The 22,821-nt window shown below is 40.6% G+C and overlaps 1 protein-coding gene across 3 annotated transcripts in view; it reads left to right on the top strand.

The window, feature by feature from the left end:
• tenm1 (teneurin transmembrane protein 1) overlaps positions 1–22,821 on the top strand; it is an 833,960-nt gene that overhangs the window by 735,160 nt on the left and 75,979 nt on the right. For all 3 annotated transcript variants that reach the window (XM_060832118.1, XM_060832119.1, XM_060832117.1), the window contains 2 exons: positions 16,252–16,618; positions 21,978–22,488. In XM_060832118.1, coding sequence (XP_060688101.1) covers positions 16,252–16,618; positions 21,978–22,488 — 878 coding nt within the window. The remainder of the gene's footprint in view (positions 1–16,251; positions 16,619–21,977; positions 22,489–22,821) is intronic.

Here is a 22,821-nt window from a genome sequence, read left to right as displayed (position 1 = left end):
GGTGAGAAGTGTGGGAAAAATCTTTCACGCAGAGGGTAGTTGGTGTCTGAATCACGCTGGCCAGTGGAGGTGGTGGAAGCAGGTACATTAGCAAGGTTTAAGACATATCTTGACAGACACACGAACAGGTAGCAAACAGAGGAGTAGAAACTGTGTATGGGCAATACATAGTAAATCTAAATAAAGATTGAGAATTCGTGCAGGCTTTGTGAGCTGAAGAGCTTGTTCCTGTGCTCTATTGTTCTTTGTAAATTCTGAGATATTGTACAAAGTCAGAAGTCACATGACACCAGGTTGTAGTCCCATGAGTTTATTTGAAATCACAAGCTTTTGGACCGCATCCCTTTGTCAGGTACAGTGAGCTGAAGCTGCGCTCTGAAAGTTTGTGATTTCAAGTGAATCCGTGGGACTATAACCTGGCATTGTATGACTTCTGACTCTGACCATCCCAGTACAACATAGAATATTGGTTAGGTCACTTCCACATCGTTGTACAAAATAGCAGCAAGATCATAGACCTAGAATTGTTACTCTGTACCCATGATGAGGTGCAATTGAGAAGCTCAAGTCTAACTTGAAATTAGACCTCAGACATTATTAATGCTGTTTGCTTTTGCTGTCAACACCTGTGACACACTTACTTAGGAAATATAGGGCTGGTCGGGACAGCCAAAGATAAGTCCCAAAAGAAGATAGGAAACAAGAACTGAAGATTCTAGAAGTATTCAGCATGACTGTGGGGAGAGAAATAATGTTGACATTTCAGATTGATAACCTTTCATCAGAACTGCTGAAGATGGAATAAGTTTAAACCAAGTGGTTGGCTATCGTAGTGCCACAGTTTAAGAAAGGTGGTAAGGACAAGCCAGGGAATTATGGACCAGTGAGCCTGATGGCGGTGGTGGGCAAGTTGTTGGAGAGAATCCTGAGGGACAGATGTACATGTATTTGGAAAGGCAAGGGCTGATTAGGGATGGTCAACATGGCTTTGTGAGTGGGAAATCATGTCTCACAAACTTGATTGAGTTTTTTGAAGAAGTAACAAAGAGGATTGATGAAGAGTGGTGGATGTGATCAATTTGAACTTCAGTACAAGGTCCGATAAAGTTCCCCATGGAAGACTGGTTCATAAGCTGGATCTCATGTAATACAGGGAGAACTAGCCATTTTGATACAGAACTGGCTCCAAGGTAGAAGACAGAGGGCGGTCGTGAAGGATTGTTTTTCAGATTGGAGGCCTGTGATCAGTGAAGTGCCACAAGGATCGGTGCTGTGTCCACTATTTTTCGTCATTGACATAAATGATTTGGATGTGAGCATAAGAGGTACAGTTAGTAAGTTTGCAGATGACACTAAAATTACAGGTATAGTGGGCAGCGAAGAAGTTTACCTCAGATTACAATGGAATCTTGATCAGATGGGCCAATGGGCTGAGAAGTGGCAGATGGGGTTTAATTCAGATAAATGCGAGGGAAAACAAATCTTAGCAGGACTTATGCACTTAATGGTAAGGTCTGAAGGAGTGTTGCTGAACAAAGAGACATTGGAGTGTAAGTTCATAGCTCCTTGCAGGTAGATAGGATAGTGAAGAAGGCATTTGGTATGCTTTCCTTTATTATTCAGAGTATTGAGTACAGGAGTTGGGAAGTCATGTTGCGACTGTATAGAATATTGGTTAGGTCACTTTTGGAATATTATATGCAACTCTAGTCTCCATGCTATCGGAAAGATGTTGTGAAACTTGAAAGGGTTCCAAAAAGATTTACAAGGGTGTTGCCAGGTTTAAAGGATTTAAGCTATAGGGAGAGGCTGAATAGGCTGAGGCTGTTTTCCCTGGAGCACCGGAGGCTGAGGTCTTATAGAGGTTTCTAAAATCATGAGGGGCATGAATAGGATAAACAGGCAAAGTCTTTTCCCTGGGTGGGTGAGTCTGGAACAAGAGGATTTAGGGTGAGAGGAGAAAGATATAAAAGAGACCTAAGGGGCAACGTTTTCACACAGAGGATGGAACATGTAAGAAATGAGCTGCCAGAGGAAGTGGTAGAGGCTGGTACAATTGCAACATTTAAAAGGCATCTGGATGGATATATGAATAGGAAAGGTTTGGAGGAATATGGGCCAGGTGCTGGCAGGTGGGACTAGATTGGGTTGGGATATCTGGTCGGCGTGGGCAAGTTGGACCGAATGGTCTTTTTCTGTGCTGTACATCTGTATAACTCTATGACTCTAAGTGCAGAGGCAGAAAAAGAGAAGATAGAGAATAGGAATGAAAGGACAGTTTTTATAAGGTGGAAAACAGGAGAGATTACATGACAAAAGAGATGATGATGCCAGACAAAAAGAAGGTGGTAATGGAACAAGTGAAGAAGTGAAAGATATGCCCAGGAGTGGTGTGGAGCAAGCAACAGCAGAAGACAGGAAGTTGCAGATGGCAGAATTATGATCAATGTGTAGTTATGGATGAATTTATACTGCTTCTGGTTTCATAGAAGGTTACAAATTAATATTTCTCTAAAATTTAGTACTTACTGTCAAATCCTAATGTCGCATCACCGTTGTCCAATTTATGAAAATTAATGTGAAAAGAAATTCTATTTTTTTCATTTAAATAGTTAAGGTACCTATTGTAATGGCTACCAGTGGACTCCTAAAAATTCCCAATTTCCATTCACATGTTATGTTTAGGTTATGGTAAGGTGCATAAAAAGGAACCATATAGGGGTAGTGTGTAGCTGCAGAAGACAAGAGCAAGTCTCCTCAGGGCATAGTCAAAGAATGTATTATAATCTCTGATATTCAGGTTTTCAGTGTATTTTGTGGTATTGCATTTATTTTAGTCCTGATTTTGGTTGCTCACAAACCAGTTATCGTCCTTTCACTGTACTCGACTAAAAGTGGTGCAAAGGTTGTTATGTACAGTTGTTTTATCTCTGATCAAGAATTCAGCAGGAGCTTTGTCCAATTTTTCTGTGTTGAGGTGAGTTAATTAACATTTTTTTATCTCCAATGAATGTCTTTAAAATGCAAACATGGTGAGACCAGCAGAACAGTTAAGCATTTTAATGTTGGTCAATGATGTGAAACAAACAATGTGAAATAAGCTGCCACAGGTGCAAAGGGTCCAATAAAGTAACATGCCCAATTTTTATTTCTTGGAATTCACTGGAAGGAAAAATAATCTGGGATATATAGCTGATGCCAACCTAGAATCACCCATTTATTAACATCAATAATGGATAGTTGTTTTTATTGTGAGTTTTCATTTGCTATTTTAGTGGTTTGTGTTTTTCTGTATTCAAAGTATTATAAAACTGTGTCTTCCTAAGTATGAGGTATAAAATGTTGCTACTTGTATCACTTGGAAGAAATCTCCAACTTGATCTCATCTTGCCAACTATTCTTTTTCTCTGAGTCAATTTTCTCTAGTTTTCATCCCCTTTTGCTGGGGTCTGATTCAACAGAATACTTGTACCACACCAAACTCAAAATAGTGTCGTGCAACACACTCAAAGACTCTCTACAATGCATTATCTGGAGAAATCAAGTGCAGAATGCATAGGCTTGAGTAACCTATCCTTAAGCCTGGGGCACCAATGTCAGGAAGAATGTCACTGAGTTGTTATAGCCCTGGAACATATTGCCTGAAATGAGAATAGGACCAGCTTCAACCATTCTCCGACCTTCAAAGGGAATGAGATAAATCTTTTTTCAAGTTTTCTTTTAATATCAGGGCAAAAGGGGAAAAGTGGTGGACATGGAAAAAATTGGCTTGCTCTTTTTAAAGCTGGTAGAAACACAATGGACCAAATTGCATTCTGTGTTGTATGATGCTCTCAGTGCCTGGCTGAGATCAGCTAACTCAGCACAGTCTGAAATTGAACCTAAGGCTTTACTGGCCTATAGTGCTCATATAAATTAATTTAACTGGAGCATAATTTCACAATGCTGATGATTAAATGTAACTTTTCATGTGTCAAGTATATGCTGAAATCTATCCTCTTTGAGTGATATATCACTGGGTTTCGAACTGCAGCCAGGCAAACCAGAAGGACTAAGTGAATTCACTTATGATAAAGTGACTTGAATTACAAACATCTTTTGGCAGGCTACCAACCACAATGAATGCATAACCTGACTAGCCACCAGAGAAAAGAGTGAATAGCTATAAGAGGGGCAGGTGTCAAGTTGAATATGGGAAGGCATTGATTTTTTAAACACTTACATTGATTTGTAGTAATTCCACTATTTAGGATCCAAAAAAGCTTTTCAATGTGGATAACTGTCTTCAAAATGTTCAAATTGGCCAAGTCTATAATGCTTGATTCCAAATTCAATACTTTGTCTGTACTTAGCCAGTTAATCTCCATCAGAGCGAGGGTGGGACCCGACAGTCATAGTAATAGTGCGTGCTGGAGGAGAGAGAGAATAAATCTGCTTGGGTTCCCATCCTGATCAGCATCCAGTAACTCCTACTGCAAGTGTGCATGCGTAGGATGAACTTTCACAGTGATAGCTCATTTCATTTATTCTAGTGTCAGTTTCTGAAATCAGGTCTGATAAATAGTTTTATGAATGAAGTATCAAGTACTCCCAATACATGTGGCAATAAGCACCAGCCTGAATGACTGTCTCAATCATGGAAAAAACTAGCAGTTCATTCAAAGACCAATGCTATGTCATTTTATTTACTCTGGTTTGAAGGCAGAATATCTAAACTAATTTGGAGTAATTTTGACTTCAGTTAAGCATGTATAAGATATGATATCAAATTGGCCACCCATTAAATATGTCTCCCGATTCTTGACTCCAGAAACTGAGAACTGTCAATAGCTATTCATTTCCTCCAAAATTTGTCAATTGCAAATGCATTTTTAAATGATATAAGAATTGTATGTGCACCTAAAAAAGAGTAAGAAGCGTACAGAAGATTGGAAAGTTGTAGATGTTTGTTCAAAGAATGATGTTAAATTGGTGGGGTGGAATACTCAAAGGAATCTGCCTAGAACCCTTCTTGTTCTTGCTTTGGAGAATAATCATTCAGCTGAAAACCGAATGTAAAACTGTTGAAGTGACAGGAAGATGGATTGAGAGAACTTACAAATTGTTTGTATAACATACTGTGGCAATAGCTGATGGAGAATTTGAATAAAGGGATAGGTATAAATGGAATCATAACTTACTATGTCAAGTAACTGGGAAACAGCAATTAGCAATGTGAAAAGGCTGCTGAACAGACCATAAGACAATGAAACAGAAGTAGGCCATTCATGTCATCGAGTCTGCTACACCATTCAACGAGATTGTGGCTGATTTGATAATCCTCAACTCCACTTTTCTCTCTTTTCCTCATAACCCTTGATACCTTATACACATATATCTGCCATGATGAAGGCCTCCAAGCCCTCTGTCATCCCAACCAGTACCCTTTCATTGACACTTATTTGTTTGACTGAAATGGTCTTCACCGTCAATGATTTCTTCTTTGAATCCTCCCACTTCCTCCAGATCAAAGGGGTAGCTATGGGCACCAGCATGGGCCTGAGCTATACCTCTCGCTTCACTGGCACCATTCACCACTTTTTCCTCTGTTACATTGATGACTGTATCAATGCCACCTCATTCTCTCACGAGGAGATTGAACAGTTTATTAACCTCACTAACACATGCCACCCCGACCTTAAGTTCAGCTGGACCATCTCAGACACCTCCCTCCCTTTCCTGGACCTCTCCATCTCCATTAACGGTGACCGACTTAACACAGATATCTACTACAAAAACCCACCTCAGATACCTGGACTACACCTCGTCCCACCCTGCCTCCTGTTAAAAACGCTATCCCTTTTCTCAAATCCTCCACCTCTACCGCATCTGCTTCCGGGAAGACCAATTCCACCACAGAACATAACAGGTGGCCTCCTTCTTCAAAGACCATCGTTTCCACTCCCAAATGGTCAATGATGCCCTCCAGTCCATCTCATCCACTTCCCGCACCTCTGCCCTTGAACCCCACCCCTCCAACCGCAACAACAACAGAACCTTCTACCCCACCCACCTTCGGATACATCGCATCATCCTCCACCATTTCCGCCACCTGCTGTTAGACCCCACCACCAGGGATATATTTCCCTCCCCACCCATATCCACTTTCTTTAATGATGATACCCTCCGCGACTCCGTTGTCAGGTTGCTCCCCCCCTACTCACCCACCAACTCCACCTCCCCTACCGGCACCTTCCCCTGCCACCAGAAGTATTGCAAATCCTGTACCCACATCTCCCCCCTTACCACTATCCAAGACCCTAAAGAAGACTGCCACATCCATCAGAGATTTACCTGCACTTCTACATACGTCATTTACTGTATCACTTGCTCTCGATGTGGTCCCCTCTATATTGGGGAGACAGGACACCTACTTGCAGAACACTTCAGAGAGTATCTCTGGGACACATGCATGAAATAACAGTTCTGCTCCGTGACTGAACACTTTAACTCCTCTTCCCACTCTCCAAGGATATGCAGGTCCTGGACCTCCTCCATCGCCAAACCGTTACCACCCGATGCCTGGAGGAAGAATGCCTCATCTTCCACCTTGGGACTCTCCAACCACATGTGATAAGTGTGGATTTCACTAGTTTCCTCATTTTCCCTCCCCCCACCTTATCCCAGATCCAACCTTCCAACTCAGCACACCCTTTTGACTTATCCTACCTGTCCATCTTCTTTCCCATCTACCCACTCCACCCTCCTCTCCGACATATCACCTTCACCCCCATCTTCATCTTCCTATCGCATTCTCAGCTACCTTCACCCCAGCCCGACCCCCCTCTCATTCATCTCTCAGCCCCCTTGGCCCACAAGCCTCATTCCTGATGAAGGACTTTTGCTCGAAATGTTAACTCTCCTCCTCCTCAGATGCTGCCTGACTAACTGTGCTTTTCCACCACCCCACTCTTGACTCTGATCTCCATCATCTGTAGTCTTCACTTTCTCCTAGTTGATTAAAAATCTGTCTGTCTCAGCCTTGAGTAAGCTTAATCTTTCAACCTAGTTGTCCTAGATTCATAAAGTCATATAGCACGGAAACAAATCCTTTGGTCCAACCCACCCATTCTAACCATGTTTTCCAAACTAAAATGGCCTGCATTTGGCCCATATTCCTCTAAGCCTTCCCTATTCATGTACCTATCAAAATGCCTTTTAAATGTTGTAACTGTACCTGCATCTACCACCTCCTCTGATAGTTCATTCCAGATATGAACCACCCTCTATATGAAAAAGCTGCCCCTAAGGTCCCTTTTAAATATTTCTCCTGTCACCTTAAAATATGCCCCCTAGTTTTGAATCCCCAACCTAGGGGACTTTTGCATTCACCTTATCTATGCCCCTCACAATTTTATAAACCTCTATAAGGTCGCCTCCACACTTCCTACATACCAGTGAAAAAAGTCCAAACCTATCCTTAAAGCTCAAACCCTCAAGTCCTGGCAACATTCTGATAAATATTTTGATAAATATTTCACAAGGTAGTTATGGTAACCCATAATAAGGCTACCAGAACTGTACACAGTCCTCCAAAAGTGGCTTCGCCAACATCCTGTACAAACTCAACATGACGTCCCAACTCCTGTACTCAATGATTTAAGTGATGCATGCAAGGGTGCTAAGTGCCTTCTTAATCACCCTGTCTACATGTGATGCAACTTGCAAAGAAATATGCACCTGAACCCGTCACACTCTGTTTGCCAACACTACTCAGAGCCCTACCATTAACTGTATTGGTCCTGTCTTTGTTTTATCACATTTATGCAAATTAAACTCCATCTGCCACTCTTTGGCCAATTGGCCCAATTAATCAATTTGAAATCTCAGATAACCTTCTTCAGTATTGACATTACCAAAATATTAGTGTCATCTGCAAATTTGCCAACCATGCCTCCTAAATTCTCAACCAAATTGTTAGTATAAATAACGAACAAAAGTGAACACAATGCCAATCTCTGTGGAACATCACTGGTCACAAACCTTCGGTCCAAAAAACAACTCACAACCACATCTGACTCCTATTGTCAATCCAATTTTATATTCATTTGGCAAGCTCTTCCTGAATAACATATAATTTATCTTGGTGAATTAGTTTACCATGTGGATCCAAATCAAAGGCTTTACTAAAATGCATGTAGATAACATCTACCATGCTGGTCTCATCAACCTTTTTGGTTATATCCTCAAAAACCTCAATCAAGATTGTGAATCACAATTTCCTTCCCATTAAGCCACACTGACTATCCCTAATCATGCCTTGCCTCTCCAAACACAAGTAAGTCCTATCGCTTATAAATTCTCTCTTATAACTTAACCACCACTGATGTCAGATTCAAGGACTATAATTCCCAGGCCTCTCCTTACAGTATTTCCTAATAAAGCCACATGAACTACCTTTCAGTCCTCCAGTATCTACTGATAGCTGGAGATGATACAAATATCTCTTCTGGGGGTCCTGCAATACTTGATCAGGTCCAGGAGATTTATTCTCCTTTCTGTTTTTTAAGGCTTCCAGCACTTCCACTTCTGTAATGTGGACTATTTGCCAGACATCAGTATTTAATTCCTCAATTTCCCTAGCCCCCATTTCTTTCTCCACAGTAAAAATGAATGTGCAATATTCATTTAGTATCTCTCCCATCTCCTGTGGTTCCACACATAGATGATCTTTAATGGGCCATATTCTGTCCCTAGTTGTTCCTTTGCTCTTAAAGTACTTGTAGAATCTTTTCGAATTATCCTTAATCGTATCTGCCAAAGCTATCTTTTGTCCCCTTTTTGCCTTACTGAATTCTCTCTTAGGAATTCCCCTACACCCCTACACTTTTCAAGAGATTCGCTTGATTCTATTTATCTATAGTTTATATATGGTTCCTTCTTATTCTTGACCAGAGCCTCAATATTTTTATTCATCTATTGTTCCCTACTCTTACTGAAATAACTCCATGGAGGCTGGTATCCTGTCGCAAAGTCACCTTTTTTTTCACACATTTATATACTTGAAGTTTATCTGCATGAACTGTAGATTCTTGACACTGATCCAGCTCCCTCAGAGCTAGCTCTCAGAGTGAACAGGATGTCTGACAGTCCTATTTTTATCTATCAGCCTGATGGAACCAGATTAACAGCACCAATGAAGGAACTCACATTCTGTGAGATCCACCAGGCTACCTTGTTACAATCTCTGCATTTATCAGCCTTACCCTTTACAGGAACATAATGCTCTAAACTCTTGTTACCTCACTTTTGAAAGCCTCCCAACTGCCAATCGTCCCTTTACGTGTAAACAGTCTACGTCAATCAACTCTTGAAAGATCTGTCTCATACCATCAAAATTTACCTTACTCCAATTAAGAACTTTAACTTTTATACAAGACCTATCTTTTTCCATGACTATTTTAAAACTAATAAAATTATGATCACTGATCCCAAAGTGCTCCCCACTAACACTTCAGCCACTTGCCCTGCATTATTTCCCAAAAGAAGTTCAAGCTTTGCTCCTTCTCTAGTAGGTACATCTATGTATTGATAAAGAAAATGTTCTTGAACAAATATTACAAATTCTTTCCCATCCAGGCCCTTGGCTCAATGGCAGTCCCAGTCTACATTTGGAAAGTTAAAGTCCCCTGCTTTTGCAACAGAGCTATTCTTAAATATTTCTATGATGCCTCTACATAATTGTTCCAAAGTTTCCTTTAGACGACTGGTGGACCTACAGTACAATCCCATCAAGGTGATCATACCCTTCTTATTTCTGAGTTCCACCCATAACACTTCACTGCATGATCCCTCAGAAATATACTCTCTGAGTAGTAATGTGCTCCTTAATCAAAAATGCCACTTCCCCTACTCTCTTGCCTCCATTTCTATCCTTCCTATAACATCTAAACCCCAGAAAATCCTATCCCTCCCTCAGCCATGTTTCTGTAATAGTTATCATGTCCCAGTCCTAAGTTCTCATATGTGCCCTAAGTTCATCAGCCAAGAAAAGGTCCTCTGTGGTAAAGAATTCTGAACAAGATTCCCAGAATATACTTCACCACAGGCATGTCATGAAATTGTACAGTGTTCCAATATATGCACTGACCATGCACTAAGTTCCATGTATAGTTTTAACCAAGAAGATGCATAAATATTGAAAAGAACTGTACAACTGATAGCCAGAATAAGAGATTGAAAAGTGAGGAGAAAGCTGGTCGCCATAGCCTTGAATGAAGGAAATTCAGAATGTGAAACATTTATGACACAGAAACATAAATGTAAACCATGATAGCACAAATAAATAGGGTCTATTAGATGTTGCAGTGATTCTAAAGCAAGTCTTTCTGTGGACAGAAAATGATTTCCAACATACTTTTCAGCAGACGCATTGATTTCCAATAATAGATTTTTTTTTCTCTTTGAAATCTGTGTATTTTTTATAAGCTGCAATATCAAACAGTCAATTCGACATTCTGTACTAAGTGGAATAACAGATCCCTAACAACAATGTAAAATTCGGAATATGATTCCTCTCATTGACAAATGTGACATTGGTTTATTCAACACAAAGTGCTATTTTTGGTATGCACTTAGCTTTCATTAAGACACTGAAGCAACAATTCCTTCAGGCCCTGTATATTGCCGGAGGAGCCAAAAGAGATATCAGGCTGAGGACTTCTCTTGTTGAGGCATTTTTATGATTGTAGCAGCATTATATAGACAATTGTTTGTTGCTCCTGACTGGTGGCCAACAGCATTTCAGAAATCTGTTGCTTTCCTTTCATCTCGCATTTCTAACCTTGTAAATTCAGACAAAGATCTCGTATTTTACAGTCGGGGTCAAACTTAATAAGCATCCCAAGTCTTGCAGTGTGTAAATAGTATATCATCATCCAACCTTTAATTACATTTACAATAGACTGATTTAATCAGCACTTGATCTTGCCATAGTTGACCACGAGGATAAACAATGTTAAGGGGATTTGTAATTAAGTCATGCTGTATATAAACTTCACTGAAGTTTCAAATAACAGTACTCTTGTGGCCTGGTATGATAATGAGTATTGTGAGGTTCAATGATAGTAAGTATTATTCTTCATTCATGGCATGTGTGCGTCACTGTAAGCCAGCATTCACTATCCATTCCTAATTGCCCCAGAGCGCAGTGAAATGTCAACCACATTGTTGTGGTCATGAGTCACATGTAGCCAGACCAGGTAAGGATGGTAGATTCCTTGCTAAAAGGACATTTGTTTGCTTTCCAAACAGTGAACACCGATTTCATGGTCATCATTAGACTCTCGACACCAGAATTTTACTGGATTCACATTCTACCATCAGTCACAGCGAGATTCAAACTTGTGTCCCCAAAACATTCCCAGGGTCTCGGGATTAATAGTCTAGTGATAACACCAATAGATCTTCACAGACATGCATTTTAATGGAGGTAGACAATCTCAAAATCTTAAAGAAATGTTTTGACTTTGGATTACTTTTTGTTTACTATATAGTTCATTTCAGAGCCACTGGGATTCTACGGTAATGCAATTGCATTTGTTTTCTCTCTGAATCCTGAGAAATAATTTACCCCATGCTTCCCAGTACAAAGATGGGTTGTAACAATTCCTGGATTTGCATCTGTTAATTTCATTGCAATATCTGGTGTTATGATTAGATTAGATTACTTACAGTGTGGAAACAGGCCCTTCGGCCCAACAAGTCCACACCGACCCGCCGAAGCGCAACCCACCCATACCCCTACATTTACCCCTTACCTAACACTATGGGCAATTTAGCATGGCCAATTCACCTGACCTGCACATATTTGGACTGTGGGAGGAAACCGGAGCACCCGGAGGAAACCCACGCAGACACGGGGAGAACGTGCAAACTCCACACAGTCAGTCGCCTGAGTCGGGAATTGAACTCGGGTCTCAGACGCTGTGAGACAGCAGTGCTAACCACTGTGCCACCATGCCGCCCACAGAGTTGTGGCCATAACAGAGACATGGGTTTCTCAGGGACAGGAATGGTTGCTGGATGTTCCAGGGTTTAGAGCATTTAAAAAGAATAGGGAGGGGGGAAAAAGACGAGGGGGTGTAGCACTACTAATCAGAGAGGTTATCACAGCTACAGAAGCAATCATTGTCGAGGAAGATCTGCCTACTGAGTCAGTATAGGTGGAAATTAGTAACAGCAAGGGAGCAGTCACCTCATTAGGGGTTTACTACAGGCCCCCCCAATAGCAGCAGGAAGATTGAAGAAAGCATAGGTCAACAGATTTTGGAAAAGTGTGGACGTAGTAGGGTTGTTGTAATGGGTGACTTTAACTTTCCCAATATTGATTGGAACCTCCTTCGAGCAGAAGATTTGAATGGAGCTGTTTTTGTAAGGTATGCTCAGGAGGGTTTCCTAACTCAGTACGTTGACAGGCCTATGAGGGGAGAGGCCATTCTTGACTTGGTGCTCGGAAACGAGCCGGGGCAGGTATCAGATCTTGTGGTGAGAGACCATTTTGGTGATAGTGGCCACAACTGCCTCACATTCTACGTAGCTATGGAGAAGGAGAGGATTAGGCAAAATGGGAGGATATTGAATTGGGGAAGAGGAAACTATGATGCAATTAGACATGCGTTAGGAAGCATGGACTGGGAGCAATTGTTCCATGGTAAAGGCATTATAGACATGTGGAGACTGTTTAAGGAACAGTTGTTGTGAGTGATGAATAAATATGTCCCTCTGAGACAGGCAAAAAGGGGTAAGATAAAGGAACCTTGGATGATGAGAGCAGTGGAGCTTCTCGTCAAAAGGAAGAAGGTAGCTTACATAAGGTGGAGGAAGCTAGGGTCAAGCTCAGCTCTCGAGGATTACAGGCAGGTGAGGAAGGAGATCAAAAATGGCTGAGGAGAGCCAGGAGGGGGCACGAGAAAGGCTTGGCAGAACAGATTAGGGAGAATACAAAAGCATTTTACACTTATGTGAGGAATAAGAGAATGGTCAGAGAAAGAGTAGGGCCGATCAGGGGTAGCATAGGGAATTTGTGTGTGGAGTCTGAGGAGGTAGGGGAAGCCCTAAATGAGTTTTTTGCTTCTGATTTTATGAAACAAATGAACTTTGTAGTGAATGAAACCTTTGAAGAGCAGGTGTGCATGCTGGAATGGATAGAGATAGAGGAAGCTGACGTGCTGAAAATCTTATCAAACATTAAGATTGACAAGTCTCCAGGCCCGGACCAAATTTGTCCTCGGCTGCTTCGGGAAACAAGAAATGCAGTTGCTTCGCCACTTGCGAAGATCTTTGCATCCTCACTCTCCACTGGAGTCATACCTGAGGACTGGAGAGAGGCAAATGTAATTCCTCTCTTCAAGAAAGGAAATAGGGAAATCCCCAGCAATTACAGACCAGTAAGTCTCACGTCTGTCATCTGCAAGGTGTTAGAAAGGATTCTGAGGGATAGGATTTATGACCATCTGGAAGAGCATGGCTTGATTAAATACAGTCAGCACGGCTTTGTGAAGGGCAGGTCATGCCTCACAAACCTTATCGAGTTCTTTGAGGATGTGACTAGAAAAGTTGATGAGGGTCGAGCTGTGAATGTGGTGTATATGGACTTCAGCAAGGCATTTGATAAGGTTCCCCATGGTAGGCTCATTCAGGAGATCAGTAGGAATGGGATACAGGGGAACTCAGCTGTCTAGATACAGAATTGGCTAGCCAATAGAAGACAGTGAGTGGTAGTAGAAGGAAAATATTCTGCCTGGAAGTCTGTGGTGAGTGGTGTTCCACAGGGCTCTGTCCTTGGGCCTTTACTGTTTGTAATTTTTATTTATGACTTGAATGAGGGGATTGAAGGATGGGTCAGCAAGTTTGCAGACGACACAAAGATTGGAGGTGTCGTTGACAGTATAGAGGGCTGTTGTAGGCTGCAGTGGGACATTGACAGGATGCAGAGATGGGCTGAGAGGTGGCAGATGGAGTTCAATCTGGATAAATGTGAGGTGATGCATTTTGGAAGGTCGAATTTAAAAGCTGAGTACAGGATTAAGGATAGGATTCTTGGCAGTGTGGATAAACGGAGGGATCTTAGTGTGCAGCTACATAGATCCCTTAAAAAGGCCACCCAAGTGGATACATTTGTTAAGAAAGCATAGGGTATTTTGGCTTTCATTAACAGGGGGATTGAGTTTAAGAGTTGTGAGATCTTGTTGCAGCTCTATAAAACTTTGGTTAGACCGTACTTGGAATACTGCGTCCAGTACTGGTCGCCCTATTATAGGAAAGATGTGGTTGCTTTGGAGAGGGTTCAGAGGAGGTTTGAGCTGAAAATGTGTTGCTGGAAAAGCGCAGCAGGTCAGGCAGCATCCAAAGAGCAGGAGAATCGACGTTTCGGGCATGAGCCCTCTCCAGAGGAGGTTTACCAGGATGCTGCCTGGACTGGAGGGCTTATCTTATGAAGAGAGGTTGACTGAGCTCGGACTTTTTCCATTGGAGAAAAGGAGGAGGAGAGAGGACCTAATTGAGGTATACAAGATAATGAAAGGCATAGATAAAGTCGATAGCCAGAGACTATTTCCTAGGGCAGAAATGGCTAACATGAGGGGTCATTGTTTTAAGCTGGTTGGAGGAAAGTATAGAGGGAATGTCAGAGGTGGGTTCTTTACACAGAGAGTTGTGAGAGCTTGGAATGCGTTGCCAGCGGCAGTTGTGGAAGCAAGGTCATTGGGGTCATTTAAGAAACTGCTGGACATGCATATGGTCACAGAAATTTGAGGGTGCATACATGAGGATCAAAGGTCGGCACAACATCATGGGCTGAAGGGCCTGTTCTGTGCTGTACTGTTCTATGTTCTATGTTCTATCTAACTATGGTGTTCTTTTGACTTGACTTGCATATTACTTTTCAAATAGCAACAACTTTGACTCTCGAATGATGAGCTTGCAATATACAATTCCCCTTTTCTTTTTGGATTACTTTAAGAACCCTGTCATTATTCATTTTCAATCTGTTTCAATTACAGTGTAACTCAATTGCCTCCAGTCATTTGCTTCCTTCACTGCTCAGAACAACCCGTTTCTGCATCTATTCAATGCTTAACCATAAATAACACTTAGACATTCTGAGGTGGATTTTCTGCCTATTGACTGTTAATTTAAAATGACCTCTTAACACTGGCACAATTTTACAGTTACATAAAAATGTTTCCATCTGGTTAATTGTCATTTTTGTAATTTTTATCCTCTGTTTAGTACCTTTCTTATTTCAATCATTATTAGATGACTCAAGTGAGCATTAACTTGTCTTATTTCCATATGTTTCATTTATAGCCAAATTTAGGAGAGGAACTGTGAATATTTTTGTTGCTGTACATACATACATAATAAAGTTTAAATTTTATAATTTTGGATGCATTCACATCAAATTCATAACGGACTCCCTTTTCAAATCACCAACAAGGTAAAAAGAAGTAAGAGATGAAGTAAATTTTTTAACTCATAAATAGTTGACAGTTAAGACCAGTTTATAAACAATAGATGATGGCTGAAGGAATGAAATATTGACATAACAATTTTTTTTCCATTGAAAAGATATTAACATTAAATTCCTAATTCAAATAATTTACAACATGAGCTGATGTTTGGTAATAGTTCATATCCAGCTGTACCACAGCCACATAAAGGGAATCAGATTTGGGTAAACAATCATTTTGTTTCCTGCAGAAGCTCAGACTTATAATGGTCAGTTATATATGCTCAGATGACTAACGTGATCTGAACTACTTAGAATCTCTCACTTTGCTTAAAAATGCATTTTTTAGCTTATGTAACTTCAGTTGTTTCTCAAAATTGAATGCTTGTTGCTTTTAAATTTCAAATCATTTTCTCTCACACTTCAGAATGAACTTTCCTACTCCCTTTCAAAGGATATTTAGTACTAAGAGTATTAGAGTTAGTTAAATAAGCTAAAAAAGATTCAGATCCATATAATATTGACATTTCCAAAAGTTATGGATCTGATGCACAAGTACCAGGCGATTGTAACAGTCAGAATTTGTCAAGAGTATTGAAAAAAAATCTGTCTGTAGATAATTGAAAGATTTATGAACAAATATTGAAAGAAAATCCACAGTTGCCATTTGCTCAAATAGCTTTTCAAAAAATGGACAGCAAAATTTGTTGTCCTGAAACAGTTCATTGAACATTTCAAGTCCAAATTATTTCTCTTCACAGGTGCGTCTTGAATGGCCGACTGACCTTGCTGTTAACCCCATTGATAATTCGCTCTATGTGCTCGACAACAACATTGTACTGCAGGTTTCAGAAACCAGTCGTGTGCGGATTGTCGCAGGCCGGCCTATCCACTGCCAGGTACCAGGCATCAACCATTTTCCAATGAGCAAAGTGGCTATTCACTCTACTTTGGAGTCAGCCAGAGCTATTGCTGTTTCTCACAGTGGAGTACTGTACATAGCAGAGACAGATGAGAGAAAGATCAACCGCATACAACAGGTCACTACCAATGGTGAGATCTTCATATTTGCAGGCACATCAACAGAATGTGACTGCAAGATTGATCCCAACTGCAACTGTTTCTCAGGTAATGCTGTAATCAGTCAAAATTTGTTAAGAAACTATTTAGTAATCCAGTGATTTGTGGTTACATTGCATTTACTCGCTTTCCTTCTCAACATGTCCATGCTAAAGTTTATGCTTAATAAGCCGTATAATGTTTAGTTACACTTCTATGAAATGAATTGAGTGGCTGAAAGTACTTATTTGTTGAATGAGGTCCATTCCTATCAATGGAAATTCTAGTTATGAATAATCCAATAATTTGGGAAATGAAAAACTAAATGGCAAATGTTTATTATCCAACAATAAAAACAAGAAATGCTTTTGTTTTCATCAATTCACACAGTAATTGGAAATATTCTTTCAATCTGGTTAAAAAATTCTCACTTTTTCTCTGTGAAACTATTTCCCATCAGACTATCCTAACTACAATCTCTTCCCCATTCTCCTTTCCTTCCCACTTTGAGCTTCAAAAAGATGAATTATGGTTGGTTCAAACATTCATAATGATCACATCAGAATCTATGATAGTTGTTACTTTACTGTCAACAGCAGTGTAACATGTTATTGCATATTTTTATGGAGATAAATTTATAATTAAATTGCCCAGTTTAAAAAAACAGTTGAGTAGTTTGGATCTTTTTAATCCATAATGTTCTTTCTCAGTATCCATTTATTTTGATCAGATTTTTTCTGGTTATTTGGACAGAAGACACAGGTGGCAGTACAGAATTATCCCACTATATTTTTAAAGCTGGATCTATTGAACATTGTAGTGGAGAAGAATTAATGTTGATTAAGTTTGTCACATTTTGGAAACGCCAAAACTATTGTGGACAAAGATCATGATCTTAGTTCTGAGAATTGCTTTTCTTCTAATAAGTATTTATATAGTCATAAGTATTTCCACATCATAATAATCAAAATTTAGAATTAAAATAATCCCCTTTTGGAGTTAAGTTTACAATGTATAAGGTTGAATGCAATATTGAATTTCATTTGTTGATGTTAACATTTCTTAATGTTTTAATGATGTCACTGCAATAATTTATTTTACACTGAATCCATCAAACAGATTCTCAAATTTTATTTGTTTCACAAGCATAAGAATATATTCCCCTTTAAATGTTAAAACTAGGCCATAGCTGCAGCCCAGTATTTCTAGTGATTCAACAGTTGCCAATCCTGAGAACCTAGGTGGAATTGATAAGGTCCTTTTGTAGTGTCCTCTTTATTCTTGGAAAGAGGAGCTTGAAATTCATCCAACTACCCCAAATCCTTTGCAAATGGCTTCTGCATGTTAGGAAATTTACTTGAAATAAGGAGGTAGCACGTAGTAGATCATTACTACTTCTCACATGGTTTAAGAACTTACAGATGAGATTCAGGGGAATCAGTTATTATATCTGTTATAGAAATGATGACTTTGCACATAATCAGATTATAAAAGAGTATTAGAGTGAAGATATTACATTGTAAGCAACTTGCCAAACTATTTAGATTTTTGTTACGTATTAGAAGACAAAGGCATCCATTTATCACTTGTTGTTCTCATTATTTTTTGAATTTATCTTTTGTATCACTCCATTCTCACTCTTCCTTATCCCTGACCACATGGTTGTCTCACCCCACGCATAATTTTACAAAAGTGAGAATTAACCAGCGCACCCCACAATTAGTTCTTTATGGAAATTGATCCCATCTTGTTCCCATGCTTACATATATGACTAGAATGCTCCAAATTCAATACGTGGAACATGCTGTGTAAACTGCTGTCAACTAGCATGACAGTAGTGGGTGATACATAGAAGGGTTTGCTGCTCCTGATTTCTGTCCAGTGATCCGTACAGTGTAATGTTTGTGCTTGAACAACAGGTAGGAACAGGATCAGGTTCATCTGTCATGCCATCCTCATTTAAGCAGCTGTCAGCATATGCCTTTGGGGTTGACATATAAAGAATGGCTAGTTAGTCAGAAGTGCTAGAGGACTGGTTGTGTATACAGAATGAAACAGAAGAAGAGGGAATAAAATTGAAACAGCGTTGTGATTGTATTTCCATGATGTAGAGTTGTGGTCTATTTTAAATGACTGGCATGAAACTGTCAAAGAGTGAAACAGATTTCTTTGTACTGTAGGTGATATAATGCAGTAAGTTTGATAAAATATTGCCTGTGGGTTTCAGCTACTTATAGACATTGCTGAGTTGTATCTCCTTCTAACCGTAGAAAAATAATTACGCCTCAAATTTCAAATTAAAAGCTGCAATACTTCGTATAGCAGATCTGTTAGCGTAGTTATGTATCATTTATAAGCAAGGAGATGAAATTTTCCATTGGCTGTAGCCTGTGTTAATATTGCAGCCAAATATAAATGGTGGTTTGTTCACCACATTTCACAACGCTGTATACAATCTCTCCTTTATCCCACCTGAAGGTTGTCACTTGTATGCAAGTCTTTGCTCCAAATGGTTCACAGACATACTCTGATAGACTATTGAAATAGCTATTCTTACCAGTAAGCACAACGTTCATAACAGTGGGCTCTGTGATTATGACCATGAGGATTATCAAATCAAAACAATTTCTTGCTATCATCCTCACTCTCAATGAAATATTTCTATATCATAAGGTATACTCTCATAATTTTTCAGTAAGCTGCTGCAGAACTAGTTGAAGTACTAATAATGTACTTGATCCAACAGAATTGGCTTCAGCCCCTGTGTGGAATGAAGGAAATAGCAGGCCAGGGCCCTGATGTCTGCACTGAAACGCTCTTAGCCAAATTTAATATCGAGTTTGATTGCGATTCCCATTAAAATGTCAAATAACCTGCTGATGTTTGCTGTTCAGCTTTTCACCAAAAGAATGAACATTTTGTGTTCTGCTACCAGTCGCCATTCTGGCCCCCAGCAAGTGTCCACACTTAGAAAATTGCAAGTGGCTAAATTCTAAAAGCCATAAATAGTAAAGAAAGCATGAAAGTAGGGACCAGAAGAGTTAGTTTCAAGTCCTGCTCTAGAATTTGATGGTCAAATTCTTAACACATTCCAAACGCAGCCACACCGCTTGAGTATCAACCTGTAAATACTTCAATCAGATGCCGATAGTAGGTAGCAGCAGTGAGAGAGATTCCTGGTCAGCCATGTTATGGCAAGAAAGGCCTTGACAATCACTGTTCGTTGTTATGGATGATAATATGCATGTGGTCACAGCAACAGTGTGAGAAACAAAGCTCACTCACTTAATAATTTTAGTCCGAGACAAGATCTGAATCAGCAGTGTCATTTATTTTACTCTTGCAAGAGGGTGTGGTGTCCACTGTCCACAAGGCAGGGACACACACACACTGACTTCAAACTAGTACACAACATTTATGAAATTTGGTTTCCATTCTCTCCTCCCATTGCTCCTCCTCTGTTTACATCACCCACCTCTCTAAGACCGGCGCCCATTACTCTTGTTCATCTCTTGCCTTATCCAGCCTTGTCTGTGACAAAATGTTTATTTCTGGCCTCACAAAGCTGTTTAACGACATCCTGCTGTGGGCCATTGTTAGGTATATCCTCCCTTACTTGTTATGCCCTTATGACTTCTTGATTGTGGTTTGTTCTTGTTTTTGTAGAAGTGGGAAACAGATGCTTATAACTACCGTTTGTACAAGCATATCTAGCTTAACCCCCTCCCCTCACAGCACCTTATCTATTTGTCTGTAACTTCTATCATTCTTTGCAGGCACATTTCAGCTAATACAAAAACAATTATGTATTTCCTTCACATAGTTTCCATTCTTGTTGACTTAGCTCTTGGCTGAAACAATTATACACTGGTGCGAATGCATTTACCTTGCATAAGTAAATATGATTGCAGAAGTAACACGACTTTACCTATATCCCACAACAGGACAAAGTTAACTGGGTGGGTGCCTGGATCAGATTGGTGCCAACAGCATGGGGTTTGATCCTCTTTTAGTTGTTGCAGATACAGGACCTGCTCTACTTTCCTACCTTTAGTAATAGTCAACTGCCTTCCAGAGAAGGTAAAAACAATGACTGCAGATGCTGGAAACCAGATTCTGGATTAGTGGTGCTGGAAAAGCGCAGCAGTTCAGGGAGCTTCTGAGGAGCAGTAAAATCGACATTTTGTGCAAAAGCCCTTTATCAGGAATACAGGCAGAGTGCCTGAAGGGTGGAGAGATAAATGAGAGGAGGGGGTGGGGGGTGGGACGGAGGAGGAGAAAGTAGCATAGAGTACAATAGGTGAGTGGGGGTGGGGATGAAGGTGATAGATCAGGGAGGAGGGTGGGGGAAGGTAGCAAAGAGTACAATGGATGGATGGGGGTGGGATGAAGATGATAGGTCAGAGAGGAGGGTGGAGTGGATAGGTGGAAAAGAAGATAGGCAGGTATGACTAGTCATGGGGACAGTGCTGAGCTGGAAGTTTGGAACGGGAGTGAGGTGGGGGAAGGGAAATGAGGAAACTGTTGAAGTCCACATTGATGCCCTGGGGTTGAAGTGTTCCAAGGTGGAAGATGAGGAGTTCTTCCCCCAGGCGTCGGGTGGTGAGGGAGCGGTGGTGAAGGAGGCCCAGGACCTCCATGTCCTCGGCAGAGTGGGAGGGGGAGTTGAAATGTTGGGCCACAGGGCGGTGTGGTTGATTGGTGCAGGTGTCAATGTGGACTTCAATAGTTTCCTCATTTCCCCTTCCCCCACCTCATCCTAATTCCAAACTTCCAGCTCAGCACTGTCCCCATGACTTGTCCTACCTGCCTATCTTCTTTTCCACCTATCCACTCCATCCTCCTCTCTGACCTACCACCTTTATCCCACCCCTATCCACCCATTGTGCTCTTTGCTACCTTCGCCCCCTCCTCCCTGACCTATCACCTTCATCCCCACCCCTACACACCTATTGTACTCTATGCTACTTTCTCCCCACCTCCACCCTCCTCTCATTTATCTCTCCACCCTTTAGGCTCTCTGCCTTTATTCCTGACGAAGGGCTTTTGCCCAAAACTTTGATTTTTCTGCTCCTCGGATGCTGCCTGACCTGCTGTGCATTTCCAGCACCACTAATCCAGAATATGCCTTCCTGAGAAGAAGAATAGAAAAGCTGATACTTATTAATCATAATCTAAACAGATTCTCAAAGTAATAGCTATAGAATAAACTGGTCCTCTACAGCTGATGTGAAGCACTGGGTGTTTGCTGGGGATGGGTAAAAGAACAGAAAGGACTGTAGCTTTGAATGAGTTAGAGGCATTTCCTGTGAACTCTACTTTTCTCCAAAATATATCATCAGGTTTTCATGGATGCTAAGATTTATTCCAATGGTCCCTAGTTCATGATTTAGATTATTAATATCATCATATCTCCTTTCTTCCCTAGGTGATGGCAGCTATGCCAAGGATGCAAAGTTGAAAACACCAACCTCCTTGGCTGTTTCTCCAGATGGCACATTATATATAGCGGACCTTGCCAATATCCGCATCCGAGCTGTGAGCAGGAATAAACCACGCTACAATCACTTGAATGTATATGAAGTGGCTTCACCAGCAGATCAAGAGCTGTATCTCTTGAATGTTAATGGGACCCACTTGAATACCTTGAATCTAATAACAGGGGACTATGTTTACAACTTCAGCTACACCAGTGAGGGTGATCTTAGCTCCATCACTGGCAACAATGGTGATTCACTACATATTCGGAGAGATGCTAATGGTGTACCTCTCTGGCTCGTGGTGCCTGGTGGTCAGGTATATTGGCTCACTATCAGCAACAATGGGGCCTTGAAAAGAGTATCTGCCAAGGGCCTTGACTTAGCAATGATGACATACCATGGCAACACCGGTCTGCTAGCAACAAAGAACAATGAAAATGGCTGGACAACAGTTTACGAGTAAGATATTGTTAGTGTTGCTAATATTTTTGATTTCTGTTTATAAAGTTTACACTTGCTGCAATAATAGAGTCACATATTTTTGTACTGCAAATATTGCAATATAAAAGTTCACAATTAACATTTGGGAATTAATTTTAATCCGCACTACCTGTATATAACAGGATGAGTGAAGGGTTGGGAGGGCCTATAAATTGAAGCATATTGCCTTTTGAATCCATTTTCACTGAAGTCCAGTTGGCCATCATTTTAACTGCTGATTGCAGTTTGGTGGCTTGATACCTGTCAGGGACCCCATGACAATGGGTCCAAATCAGACAACGGGATCTCTAA

Source organism: Hemiscyllium ocellatum, chromosome 11 (genome assembly GCF_020745735.1).
Source record: "Hemiscyllium ocellatum isolate sHemOce1 chromosome 11, sHemOce1.pat.X.cur, whole genome shotgun sequence".
NCBI classification, from domain to species: Eukaryota; Metazoa; Chordata; class Chondrichthyes; order Orectolobiformes; family Hemiscylliidae; genus Hemiscyllium; species Hemiscyllium ocellatum.
This window is presented reverse-complemented; position numbering and strand designations above follow the sequence as displayed.